This window comes from Notothenia coriiceps, unplaced genomic scaffold (assembly GCF_000735185.1).
Source record: "Notothenia coriiceps isolate Sejong01 unplaced genomic scaffold, NC01 NC01_scaffold00002650, whole genome shotgun sequence".
Lineage (NCBI taxonomy): Eukaryota > Metazoa > Chordata > Actinopteri > Perciformes > Nototheniidae > Notothenia > Notothenia coriiceps.
This window is the reverse complement of record NW_011335351.1, coordinates 47,223-61,838: the sequence shown is the minus strand read 5'-3', so window position 1 is coordinate 61,838 and position 14,616 is coordinate 47,223. Positions and strand designations below refer to the sequence as shown.

The following is a 14,616-nucleotide window of genomic DNA, read 5'->3' as shown; positions in this document are numbered from 1 at the left end:
CACATAATTAAGAATTTCGTCAGTTTAGCTGTCACATCTCCTTGTTCTCTCTTGTCCTTTCTCTTTTGAGCGCCGCTCTTGTGCTTTGGTTTGCTGTACATTATTACATTTTTTATAATGCTGCCGAACTTGCTGCTGCTAGCTACAGTGCAGGTTGATTAAACGGTTCGCTCGTCACGGAAGGTATCACATGACATGAAAGGGAGCAAGGTCATTGGACAGACAAATTACAAATTAATTTAGGTTGCTTGGTTACTTTGAAGACTGCGTGAACCGGTCAATGCCATTGGGGCCCCAAAAAAATAAAAATAAAAGTTTTTTATTTTGCACGGGCCCCTGGCCGGCTCTGCGTTGCACCGGCTGCACCATCGATAGTTACGGCACTGGTTCTGGGCATGTCATTTTCGAGCCTGAGACCTGAAAAACAGGCTCAGGCCTCAACAGGTTAATGTATTGTATGTGGTGGAGAAAAAAATAAGTACCTCAAAGCTGTACTGAAGTTCAAATAAGAGGTAATTGCAATGCTGATCATTTTATATGAAACCCTTCAAAGAAACACTACTTAATCTTTGAATTTAAGCAAATGCAAGTCACAGCGCCCCATCAACTGCTGTGGTGACCGAGGAGAATACATACTATTTTTCAGTTTTTTTGTTCAAATGTGTGAACTATTTATATGTATCCTTCATTTATACTTAAAAACGCTTTGGTCCTCTGAACTTTTAACACAAGCAGCAACATTTATCCTAAAGTCAGCCTGCCTATAAGACTTTGGGGAGTGCAAGAACTTCAAATAACTAAATTAGGAAATAATTTTAAATAACTGATCAGATTTGAACTCATAAAATCCGTTTGACAAAGTTTGTTAGGTTTCTCAACTCTAAGACCTTCCCACATTGAGTAAAAAAACAAAACAGAGAAGTAAAAAAAAAAGTTACTTGAAAAATGCAATAAATAGTTCACAAAAGCTTTAAAGAAAGATTTAGTTGATGCCTTACTTTACCAGGCGCGAATCTGTAGAAGTATTGAATAAAGAAAATATTGTTTAAATGTGATCCCTGCTGCATCTGCCGAGTGTAATTTAAAACTGTATGTAATTGAAGTTCAGTTCACTTGTTGCCGTTACTATCTAATTTCTCAGCTAAACATTAACTCAACATTAACTCTGTGGTTCTCTTCTTTTTGTCTGATACCTTTTAAAGACTATACTCAGAACAGTACTCAGGCTGTTTGTCTGTCTTATGGCCTGAAAGATTAAATACATTCAGAATAAAGGATATGCATTGATATACTGTATTATTAAATGAGGAACCAGGAAAGTGCCTTTCAGATTCAGTTCCTTGAAGGTTGAATGGATCCATTTACGTGTCAGGATTATCCAGAGCTCTGAACAGGTCTGTTGCTTTGTTAAAGGAAACTAAGTGTTGCATTGTGTCAAGGATCTTTCAAAAATTATCAGACATTGGTAAACATTATGAATGTCAATGTGCAGTTTAAAAGATAGCTGTAAACACTCATAATTACCAACCAACAAGTGTGACACATTAACATTATTTTGTAAGAAACTACAACAGAAGAAGTTTGGGTTTAATTCCAAGAAAATAATTTCTGTTCAAAAACTAACTACAGGTACTGTCACAAACCCATTCCTTTTTTAAATCCTTACAAACCAGAAGTAGAAAAAACCCTGATTCATTTATTTTAAGCCCAGAGCGTTTTTGATAAATCCTTTAACTCGTCTGTTTCACTTTCTGCAGGCAGATTACAACATAATAAAAAGACCCTGAAAGATCATTCATTGTTTTAGTTTAAAGAAATGCACATTATTTGATATACTTTGGGCCTATAATACACTCAGTGACAACTTTATTAGGTAAAATCCTAATTCAACATAATGTAATCCAATTAACACCACTACTACTCAATAACATTTCTTGAATTAAAACATTTATTAACAAAAAGTAAACATTATAACCTTCATAAATGTACAATTGGTGGCAGATCGGTTTGATTGCATGATACACGTACTGGTGTTTGAACTCCTTTAACCAAAGAAACAAGGATCCTGCTATATGAACTGTAATGTTTCAGTGGTGGACCCACTAACACTTGCTTAATATAGTTAAATCCACGTATTAGCCCTGAACAACATGTGACTCTTACAATGTCCAGTTTTAGCTAACCTCTGTTATTCATGCACCCACACTTGTTCACAGCTGATGAAATAACAGAAAAGCCTCACAATATAAGGTTAGCAGAGGTGGAATGTAACTAAGCACATTACTATATTTACTTAAAGAAATCTTAGATAAGTGTAGTTAATCAACAGCAACTGTCAATTGCAGCAATTTGGTGTCAATTGCTGCATATTGTAACACAACTGGAAATGAATCATAACATTTACACTGGCTCAGTAATGTCAGTGAAACAACAAAGCCTTTTATCATTTTGGTAACATTAGTTTACATTAGCCAACATAAAGGCTAGCAGAGGGGGGGATTACATGACTGTGTATGTATTGGCCAGTTGTAGCGGGTAAGTGAGCTTCTGAAGGCGCTGGTACACACATTTTGTCAACTTTGGACAGATGTTGTGGGAAGTAGCAACAATTGAAGAACCAGGAAAACCATACAACACACTGACTATAGCCTGAACTAAAGAGCTAATGCATTGGATTTCCTTATAATGAGCAGGTTTTTGAAGTGAATATGTCAACATGCAGGGACTTAATATACTTATTTCACTCTATAAAAACATCAACAGCAAAATAACAGTAAAACATTAAGTTGACAACATTGTTATATTTGTTCCGAAGTGTGAAGTTACATTATAGAGGCCTGCAGTAGCTCCGAGTGTTGCTTTCTTGCACCTAGCACCACAGTGTGTAACTGAGACGTTTTCTGTCTGAATGCAGTCACGAGATATGCATCTTGATGGTCAAAACGCGTAAACAGTTATATTGGCACCTCTTCATTTACGGTCACATAGTGTTCTTTGGTCCCTTGAGTGTATAGAGGTGTCAATGTTCTCAACACTATCTTCATATGCACTTCTATTAGGAGCCTAGTAGTATTCTGGAGGGAGCACTGTAACTGCAGCCTACTTCACACTTTAAACACAGAGGTTATTCAATGAAAAATACCTGTTATTTACTGTAATCCTTCTTACCAACTGCTAGCAAGAGAGACTAAAGTCAGTCATTTCTCAACAGGGTGCTTTTGTCGTGCTGTTTTACATATTTTTTGCTGACTTTCAGAGTTTTCTCAGACATGCGGAGTCTCCCTTGATTCAGTCTCATAAGATTGACAGCGCAGGGTCACGAGATTGTGCCAACACAGCCTTGCAGAGGGGAATGACACGCATGACCACGGACTGTGGAAAACAGGATACAGGCTACGTCGCAACAGGAAGTGTTGCACTCCTCCTCTGCAGAACATCAGTTTGACCAGAATGACTGCAGGTTGATGTCCACACTCTGTAACTCCTGTGGCAGTATTCACATTTCGAAATCTTCTTCGCTCACCATTTCTTCTGAGCTAGTTGAGTAATTCAGTTTAAAAAAAGGTTTTGTCCAAAAAATAAAAATTCCCCGGGTAGGCTGTAGTAATATTTGTGGTGGTTCCATAGATACAATAAATAACTTTGTTAATTGTGTTTAGCAAAGAACAAAGAACAAAAAAACAGCAAAGATGTAGAAAACGTGTATTTAGTAGGATTTTATATAAAAGAAACATGAATACGTAAATAATTTCTTAGGTAACATTAAGCTGCTCTTTTCAGCTGTAACAATATAAATGTCCCCTCTGTGGGACTAATAAAAGGTATTCTGATTCTGATAACTACCCCTAAATGAGAAAATAATATGCTTTGTTGACTTTTACGTCTCAAACAAATACTACATGGTTAAGCACACAAAAAAGTTAAAAACATTTCCTCATAAGAATTAAGTTAATGTATCTATCTATCTATCTATCTATCTATCTATCTATCTATCTATCTTTATGTTTCAGTTGACCAGGCTATGAGTTAAAAACTAAAACTCTTAAAATCTAGAATAAAGTCTCACAAAATGTAAAAAAAGAAAGCACAGAAAGAAAAGCGACTTTTCTAGAAAGAAGTAAATGCTGAAAGTACAATATATGTATACCAGATGTATTAGCTCATAAACACAATAACAATTTATACCTAATTACACAAAGTATTACTAAAACCCCATCTCCTCTCAGTGTGTTATGTCGTCTATAAGGAAAGTCAGGAAACGCCCACAGTCTCACTCAGAAAACCGACTGCCCGGGTCTTACCGTCGCTCTCTGTAAAACTTCCAGTGATGAGCTGTAAAGGTGTCCACAGGAGAGTTGTTGAACTACTGGAAGCAAATTGCCAAAGGTGGTTGAAAAGCCAGCTTTCTATATATCTCTGAATTAGCAGGGGAACTAAAAACTTCCTTAATTCTACCAATTTAGGTTGGTAACATAAGGCTTCTTCTTCTTCTTCTTCTTCTTCTTCTTCTTCTTCTCCTTCCTTATTAAAAAAAAGAAGGTGACAAACTCTTCCTACAAAACAAGTGTTCAAGGCTGTGAATCTACTGTGAGCCCTGATTAATTTTGACATGAACCATGTGACCCCTATTAGACTATTAAAAGTGCAGAACCTCTTTTATTTTTTTATTTTATTTGCTGTTATTACCAAACACTCAAGGACACATTCAAATATAATGTTTGGTGTTTAATGCAACAGCTTGTAAACATAATTAAACAGTAGTTTTGTCACACTCCAATGACTGGTTTATATACAAGCTAAAAAACACCTTCCCTTTAGTGTTCTAATTTCAAGGTACTTGTTATGAATTAGCAAATATATTTTAGAAAGCAGTGTGATAGAATATGAACAAATGTGTCAGCATGTATTTACAGAACTATGTTTGTGAAATGAGGCATGCACTAATAATGGTGTGACAAAGAGTGTCGTTGTGATGTGCAAAACTAGAATCAATATCAACAATTCAAATCAGCTCATTCATTTTCATTTGATCTTACTAAATGAATGAGGGGAGCTCATTTTAAAAACAGAGCAGCCGCTTCAGGGCCGTTTTGTGTCCAGAGCAGTTTATACCAAAAGAAACTCTGACAATGTGCAAATACTTGGGATGTAACGATACCAAAAACTCACGGTACGATAATATCGCGATAAAAAGTCCACGGTAAGATATTTATCGCGATATTGAAAAATAAAGGGAGAAAAATGTGAATTTAAAAAAAAAGATGTTTTACTTGCATATTTTTTTCTTTATTAAATAATAAATTTTTCAGACCCTGCAATAGAATAAATCAAGTTTCACTTTAGTTTTTCAAGTAACTCAACTCTAACTCACTAACTCACTCACTCAGCATCATCAAGGTTATCTTTTAGGAATATGAGCATGTCCACATTTCCAGGTAGAAGCTGGGATGTTTGGGCGTTTACAATATCCCCTGCTGTGGAAAAAACTCTCTTGCTTGGTACTGATGTTGCTGAGACAGAGAGATATGCTTTGGCCATTGGTGACAGCAGTGGGTAAAACTGTGCATTGTCTCTCCACCACTCCATCCAAATAATACAGTTTTTCCAAGAAGGTGAGGCTTATTGACAGGGCGAGATATAAATATACTGTTGGTACTTGTCAATGTCTCTAGGTATGTACATGTAGGCCCTGTAAATACCATGTCCTTTTGTGTTATCTGTTGTTTTATGTTCATGTTGTAATCTACTTGCTGCCATGTGGGACAGGTCTCCCTTGAAAAAGAGATCGATGATCTCAATGGGAATGTCTGGTTGAATAAAGGTTTAAAAAAAAATATATATATATATATTTTAAAACAATTGTTTAAATCGCGGTAGATTTTGTCAGTCTCACGACGGCATTGAGACATTTACTTACCACGATATATCGTTAAATCCCTAGCAAATACAGTTTTTAAGTGAAATGTATGTTTCTAAAGATAAATGCATATGTTGTAAGTTTTATTCAACTATTCAGAAAAAGATGTATACAAAAAAAACTTCATTTGAGAAAGCTAGGTTTATCTTATGCTATTAATTGATCAAATCTGCTGTATATGTATTCGACATTGACCAGTCAACAATGGACATAGCAGAATTACAGTGCAGATATGAATGCAAATGTAATCCAATTCAAAACAGAAATACATGTGTCATTTCATTTATTATCTATTGACACCCCTGCAGGCCTCATTACAGTGCGAGCCACACATTACCAGCAGACAGAAACAAATTGTCACGTTGACATTCAATGCAATTTTGTTATGAACGATTTCAGCTAAAAACAGGCACAACATCATCAGGGAGCCTGAAAAGCAATCCAGCAAGCATCCAAACTGATGTATTAAGACTAAAGTTGGATCCACGGAGTGAGCTTTTGACAAGTGCATTCACTAGAAGATTCTCATGAAATCCAAAAAAACAAGAGAAAATAATGCTAAATATTTCAGTTCTGTGTGTGGACGGTCCACACAGAGGACCCATGCTTCCTGGCTAACAGTCAGCAGTGGTTTCGGTGGCCGTCATGTGTTTCACAATGACATGGAACGGTCGCTTGACATGCGTGCAAGGGGACATCCAGCCCTCTCACTTCTTATTCCTGATTCCTCATTTTCTCTGGACTCCACAAGATTCAACTATCAGACAAGGCTCTGGGTATTATTAGACAGGGGTGAATCACAAGGCAGATGGACATGCGCGCGCACACGTACAGTACAGGTACAAATCTAAAATAATAGGTCTAATCTGCTGTCTCACTCTGTCTTATAACATCTACGATTTTGAGATCTCATTACCAGACAACACACAAACACACACATTTACCTATATACACCCATATAAGGCTTCGGGCCTCTATCCCACTAAACAATCAAGTTCCTCTTTCTTTATGTATTGCTCAAGTCACACAAGGATGACTCAGTGCGGATATTAAATCATGTTTTTTGTTATCTTCACATCTCACTCTGCTAAGTCCGCCTTTCAGAGTTGCAGTTAGCAAGTCTATTTAAAAAAATAGAGAACTTAAAGATCAGTTAAACTTGCTATATCTTAAAAACAACTTCTCTAAAGAACATGTTGTCCATCTGACTCCGACAATGTGTTGTTAAAGTCAGGAGTTAAGACTGTACATCATCATACTGTACACTATTACATTTAAGTCATTTTATTGTATTTATCATTATATTTGCAAGTATACGTAAACATGTAGACCAATATCATTCATTCTTCAACTCTTTGAAACATTTCAAGCTGTAATAAAGTAAGTTAACAAGTTTAAAAAAAAAAGTATTTTAAAATGAAAAGGAAGGGAAACAAGGGTGGACAAGCATTTCTACTTTAAGAGACTGTTGAGTTGTGTTAAGTGCAAAACAGGCTTAAAAGCATATAGAGTGTTATTGCTGTCATAATATAACGAGATGTGTCTCTTGGCAGTTGTCGGGGCACATGTCTTACCATCATTTATGCAGTAAACTCCTGTCACATGCACCACCTGCTGGCCAGCGCTGTTTATTATTAAGAGCAGTAAATCTTCTAGAGGTGAGGTTGTGATGCAGTGTTGACTACCTGTAGGGCCCTAAATTAGCAAAATGCTTGCTGTGAACTCTGACAGGTGCTAAACACAAAACAGATCAAATACTTCCAATGACTCACTATTTTAAAAGAGAAGAACATATTTAGGCTTTTGAGATGGTTAAACTATCTAGCAACAAACTGCTCCACTATAAGTAAAAGTTCTGCATTCAAATCCAACAAACTCCAAAATATTACAAAAGTAGTGACAGCAAAATGATCTCATTCATGATCTCATATTGTAAGATTAATACTGATGCATGTACAGTATTGTAAATAGCATGTCACTATTGTAGCTGCTTGAGCTGGAGCAAGTTTATTTACATTTTAATTGATTTAGTTCAGGATTTAGTCAAATTGAGTTAGTACAAGACTACCAGGAGCTCAAACATGACACTTCTTGTTTTGGCTCACAAAGGGTGCCAACCACTAGATTATTCGATAAGAACGCATTTTCCCGTATACAGTAAGGTTATCATGTGTTTTATGTTAAGTCAAAGTAACTAGCACACCAACACTACAGGTGTCAGATATGTTAGGGGTGAAAAGTACATGTATATTGTATTGGATATTTGCAGGCTACAAGATAACTACCCCTCCTGACAGAGACTGAGCTGTGTGTGAAACACACTTATTGATACACAAAGGGTCTGTAATTTCTCTGTTGGACCCCTGCCTGGTTTCTGAACTGCACACATCTCATGTAGCTTGTGCAGTTTATTAATAAACCCCATTTGATCAATTTCAACTGGTATATTTATACCAGAAAGAACATTGTTGCGAGGATGGTGTGGCTCTGAGTCTTACCAGTTAAACCTTCATATTGTTTTGCCAGGCTACTTGTTGTTTGTCTACTTGAAATAAACTATCTAAAGCTCATTACTGCAACAAATTCTCAATATGAAGCACAGTGAAACTTGAATGGTTTGGTTCCAGGGTTATACATTGTTTGTTAGCTTGGGTTCAGAAACAAACAATGTAACAATCAGACTCTCTTCAAATCATATCCAAACCCACAGGCTGGATTTACCAGAAATTATTAATAAATGTCTTAATTAGAAATGATCCAAAATCTGAAGACTTAGGATATTAAATATGAGGTGTGTGATGAAGTTTAAAAGAGAGTCAATTGGTGTTGAATAGTCATGTTCTTCAGTTATTTGAGTGTGGGCTCATGTAGGGTGGCAGTAAACTACTGAAACATTAATTTCTTTGAGGCTGTTATTTTATATTTTAAACTGTGAATTTTTTAGCACAAAGAAGGACAGAATCAATTAAATAAAATCCTGGCAAAACTCCAAATATATAGGACTGCATGTTGCACAGTTGTCACACTGGCGCTGAACAAAATGTCTACAGAAAGACATATAAACACCCATCAAAGGTCTCAAAACAGCTTCTGTGGTACACAAGCTACCGTGGGGAGTGTATTGGTGCAGGCCTATCATCAATGATGTTCTCAAGGGCCCCATCTCAGCAAAGCGCTGTTGTCCATGCAGGCTGTACCTGTGGAAAAGTATAAGAAAAAAGCTGTAGTGAAAGGTTAATCTATGTTAGGCTACTTTGTTAACATTAAAATAATATGGGGTGCGTATGTTGAATCCTTCAAACATCTGGAACATCTCCTAAAGGACTTGACTATAGCACTGTTTTGGTTTGGTTAAATGCTGTGATTTCAGATTCAATGTATTGGATTCTGTGACTGTGTTAAATGTGCCTACATTTGAACATCAAATACTTTCTTGCCAGCTAATGTAGCCTTTAGGCCTGAAACCTGCCAGATGAGTTCATGGGGTTCGCTCATTTTAACTTTTTAGAATACATCTGCTCCTGGGTGTGGAAAATGAATTAGTGTCCTTGGGGCAAAAAATAAAGTTACTTCCTGAAATGTTGAGTGGGGCGGGATGGGCGGGATCCATGTCCTGAGTCTCCTCTCCTGTTTATGGTGTTTTCCCCTCCAGGATCCTGACACGTGGCTGTTTTGGAGAGCCGTGGTGACTACTGCAGCTCGCGGATCCTGCTCGGCAGAGTCAGCCTTCATCACACCGGCCTGGGTGGCAGGGACACACTGGAGCACAGACTGCAGAAACCACAAGGTATTTATAACCGAAAATGTCACAGTAACGTCGTTTTTGTATGCCTCTTTCGGCCCGTACTGTTATCACTAACTTACTCGAACTGATGTTACAAGAGATAGTGTTGTTTTGCAGAGATTGCATCTGTCGCAGCTAATGTGTGCAGCAGGTCTCAGTGTTTACAGGCTAACGCTAGCCTGCTAACTTTTATCCACGGAGCTAACTCACTAAGTCGCTCCCAAAAGCTTTCAATGCAATGTTTACTTCACGAGTTGTTTAGCTGTGTGGTGTTTTCTTGTACTGTTTAGTTCATATTGTGGAAATGTAACGTGTTTACTGTCTTATGGTCGAGTCGGTGCACACACAGGAGCATGATGAGCAGCAGATGATTTTAAAACACTTATAAACATCTGTTGTTACTGTTGCAACCTTTCTGCTTCATATTAATACTTGTTTGCAAATAGTTTTCAGCTTAAACCTTTCCCTGTAACGGTACCTATGAGTGAGGCATGGCCAGGATTTCCACAGGCAGCTGCCAAAGGGAAGCAGTCTGGTATTTCTGGACTTTTCTTTTCCTGGCACAACTTTACTTTTATCACAGCATGGCCCAGCCTCTGGTCAGATTGACAACAATTTACATCTGGTTGAAAATTACAGAACATTTGTTTGGCAACAGTGCAAGTGAGCTGATTCCAGCTTTTTGATTGGGATGATTTTGGTTTAGTCAGGCATAGTAAACAAGCTATTTGAAGACCACCTTGGCTCTTGGATACTGTGACAGGACTTTCTTCTGATTAACATACCAAACCACACACGAAATGTATCGAGTATTGAACATAATTGTGAGTGCCTTAATAAAATGGCTATTTACAATGTTCGTGGACGTTAGATAAATTGCAGGAGATGCCTGTTTGTCTCAACGTGTCACCTCTGTGTTTGTCCTCTTGCAGCATTACTCGTTGCAAGTGCTTTCTGGACCGTGTGACGGATGAAAGGTGTAAGCTGTAAGAAGCCCAGCTGGGCTGTAGCTGCTCTGTTTATCCCAGTCACTCTGCTGGTGCTGACCTCCAGGGGGGCCTTAAGTAGCCACAAGATGACACAAACAGCTATGGCTCAGGCCACAGCCTCGGCTGCTGGACCGGGCCTCGGCCTGACAGACGGACTCCCAGGCTACCGTGAAATATCGAACTTCTTATCCAGCGAACAGGCTCATGTCTGGCTCCTGTCCCTCGTGGGCTCTGTTGCTGTCGGTCTCACTGGGATTTTACCTCTTCTGGTGATTCCCATTGAAGCTGGAGCAGCCCTCAAATCAGAAGGTAAGAGATGGCAGCAGGTAAACATATAATACTATCAATAGTTTTGCCTAATTCAATAATGATAATGATATGCTAGGTTTAGTATTTCAATATATGCATGTCAAATGAACACAGATAACGCCATGCATCTGTTAAACACCTCTCAAACTTAGAAAAGACTGCAGTGGTGAAAGCAGAAGAGTTCAAGGTTCAAATATCTGCTGTTAAAGAGAGAAATTATTGCGCCTCATTAACCCATCATCTATATATACGTCAAATGCCAGCTCTTTAGTGGCTCGATTGTAAATATTTGACCTCTACACCCTTTAACAAGTGGAAGTAACCTCAGTGGCATCAACAAGAAGTGGTTCTTGGTCTTTGTCAGCCAGTCTTGAACCAGATCCACCCTCTTGATGGTATAAAATTGTAGATGGTGTACATTTTTAAAGATCCTATGAAATCGGCTCTCCAAGTACTTGGAAAACTGAATGCATTTTTCTTTGAATAACCATGTCCTTATATTGAAGAATATAAAAGACACTAACGACTTTAAAACGGTAAATTAGGTACATTTACAGTATTCGTTTCTTCCAATTAAATAAAAAAATCAGTAGCAAGACATGTTTTTTGTCCTTAATAGTAATATTGTCCAGCTGTCAGTTTTAAGGTAATCCAGTTCAACATCAACTAACTTGAATGGAAAAATACACAGTGGAGAAAAATAAAGTCTATGAAGGCAGGTTGCTCTCTGATTAAAGTCATTAGGATTATACATTGTCTGTTGGGGAAGCAAAAGTGTCCATTACATGTTGAAGATGTTGAGATATCATGAAAATGGTTACCTTCTAGCAGCACTAGATGAGACGTCTAGTAGTCAACCACCAAAGTTTGTGAGTTTCTTCCTTTGACATCAATGAAAACCTTTACAAGATTTCAATAACCAGGCCTCTGTTAGTATATGTCAGCCAGTGGCCTCTTGAGTGGCCCCACCCACAAGAATGTGGCATTCATTTTCATGATTTATTTTAGGCTGGTGGGTTTCAAGTCCAGTCCTGACCAGAGGTTAGTCATTACTGAGGAAACTCCTAAAGCAGAAAAAAAAATCCTGTTAAAAAAAAAAAAAATGAAGTGTAGAAAAGCTGCCTTCTAAATGGAGGAGAAAGAAACTGTGAAGCCGTAAATAAAGTTATATTATACATTTTTATTAAAAGCATCATGTAGCCTAATTGCTACCTTTTTTCTAATGTGTTTTCTCAGCTGGTGGTCGGAAGCTGAAGCAGCTGTTGAGCTTTGCTATTGGTGGTCTCCTTGGTGATGTATTCCTTCACCTCCTTCCTGAGGCGTGGGCGCTCCCTGGCTCTTCAGGTGGGTCTCGTCTCCACCAATACCATCACCAGCCACAGACATGTTATTTATTTGACTGCTCTTCAGTTAGGAGAACTGTCAAACTGTTAAACTGTCTTTATTAGTAGTAATAATAATAATAATAATAATAATAATAACAATGAATTACATTTTTTATTAGAGCGCTTTTACAGGTGCTCAAAGCGCTTTAGAATTACATATTACACATATTAGACATGTAAATGTCATTACTGTGGACATTAGTAGGTATGTAACGTTCCTTTTCAGACCTCAGATTTTTGTGTGTTTGCGGGCGGGGGTTAATTTGAAAAATTTGCACTGAGGCATTTTGTCTTCAGGTTGTCCTTCTGTCACATTTTCCTTTTTCAGGGGCGGCTGGAGGCAATTACTTCCAATTTGGGGCAAACAACCACTAAAACTCAAGGAAAACTGATAAGCATTTGGTGACTGTGATCTCACGAAACATGTTTTCGGCAATCAGTCAGGAATTCATATGTTAGTTATGACATTTCACACAAATTGAACTGCAGTTCTGTTTTAGCAGGAATCAAGAGAAGTCCAGTTTGTAGAACGACTTCCTTTTGGCTGGGGGTAGACATTAAGGGTAAAATTCCACTGGCCCGGTTCATTATCACTGGCCCCACCATTGTAACCGTTGACCAAAGAGCATTCTTCCAAGAAATCGACTAATAATGAAGAAAATGAACACATTTGTTGTAATAGTAATTTATGCACAAACTATATTACTACTTGTACTACAACATTTGAATCATCAGTTCTTTCTCATTTTCCTCAATTGTTAATATGTGGTTTAGTAAAATAATTATATTGTTGTCATTGTTAAAAAAAGAATATCTGCTATTATCATTATTATGAGTATTATTATTTGTATAATGTGCTTTCTGCCTTCGTGTCATTATAAGGAGTTAGTAGGGATGTAACGAGATATCGCGGTAAATAAATGTCTCAATACCGTTTTGAGACTGAAAAAATCTACCGCGATTTATTTTGATTTTTAATTTTACATACATTTTTTTAATTTTTAATTTTTATTTTTTAAACCTTTATTTAACCAGATGGTCACATTGAGATCATCAATCTCTTTTTCAAGGGAGACCTGTCCAACATGGCAGCAAGTAGGTTACAACATGAACATAAAACAACAGATAGCACAAAAGGACATCATATTTANTTATTATTATTATTATTATTATGTTTTAAATGTTTTATTATTCTGATGATCTGATTAAATCTGCGTCTGCTCTCTTTAATATTATTTGTATTATTTTATTATTATTATGTTTTTTTTATTATTATTATTCTGATTATATCTGCCTCCGCTCTCAGGTGACAAGGGTTTCCCGGGTCAACCTGGTCGTCAGGGTCTTCCCGGACTTCCTGGTTACGCCGAACAGAGCAAAGGACAGCCTGGAGTACCTGGTTACCCTGGGCAACCAGGTACACCAGGATACCCCGGACCAAAAGGAGAATCTGGTATTATGGGATTCCCCGGCTTGTCTGGACCGAGGGTAAGAAAACATACTTAAAATCACAAAAAACTGTTTCTATCAATATATTTTTTCTTTTTCTTTTTTTGCTTAAAAAATACATTTGTTATTGAAAAACATGTGTGTTCATTTCAGGACTTTTCGTGTTTTGTTTTTATGTTAACCTTACATTTCTGCCTCATGTAATTTTAATTTTTGTTCTTTCTTGTGAAGCACTTTGTGAATTGTATTTCTGTGAAAGGTGCTATACTAAATAAACCTATTATTATTATTATTATTATTACCAATGAGACTCACTGATTGGATGCTTTCAGGGTGATGACGGCACACCTGGTTTCAATGGAAATCCTGGAGAAAATGGCCGACCAGGAGGCAAAGGTGAGCGCACACTCAATCATATATGTTTATGAAAGTGTAAATGCAGACTTTGACTCACGTGTTTTGTTCCTCAGGTTCTTCCGGAGAGAGCTATGGTTATCCCGGAAGATCGGGAGCTAAAGGACAACCCGGAGATTCAGGCTTCCCAGGTAACACCCACCATGTTTGATTTTAAGACTGTTATTACCAATAATAGCTCCTATACCCTGCTTTTAACCTACCAAAAGATTGTTAAAACATATAATATACAGTACTTGAATCTTTGTGTATTCACATTTCCACATAGTAGTAAAAAGAAAAGTTGCTAACTCCCTAACTGTGTGCAGACTTGTACTGTTTTTATTCCCTTTTTTTTGCTTATATTTAAACCATAATTGCTTCTTTTAA

The 14,616-nt window shown here is 37.3% G+C and overlaps 2 protein-coding genes across 2 annotated transcripts in view; both read left to right on the top strand.

The window, feature by feature from the left end:
* Positions 1-2,161: 2,161 nt before the first annotated feature.
* slc39a13 (solute carrier family 39 member 13) overlaps positions 2,162-14,616 on the top strand; it is a 29,133-nt gene continuing 16,678 nt past the window's right edge. The window contains exons 1-2 of the mRNA XM_010765752.1: positions 2,162-2,166; positions 3,598-3,600. The gene's annotated coding sequence lies outside the window, so the exon portion shown is untranslated. The remainder of the gene's footprint in view (positions 2,167-3,597; positions 3,601-14,616) is intronic.
* On the top strand, positions 9,562-12,774 carry LOC104940774 (zinc transporter ZIP13-like). Its single transcript, XM_010765751.1, has 4 exons — positions 9,562-9,704; positions 10,634-10,999; positions 12,236-12,343; positions 12,713-12,774. Exons 2-4 carry the CDS (start codon positions 10,672-10,674, stop codon positions 12,757-12,759), a joined length of 483 nt encoding a protein of 160 aa, XP_010764053.1. The 5' UTR covers positions 9,562-9,704; positions 10,634-10,671; the 3' UTR covers positions 12,760-12,774.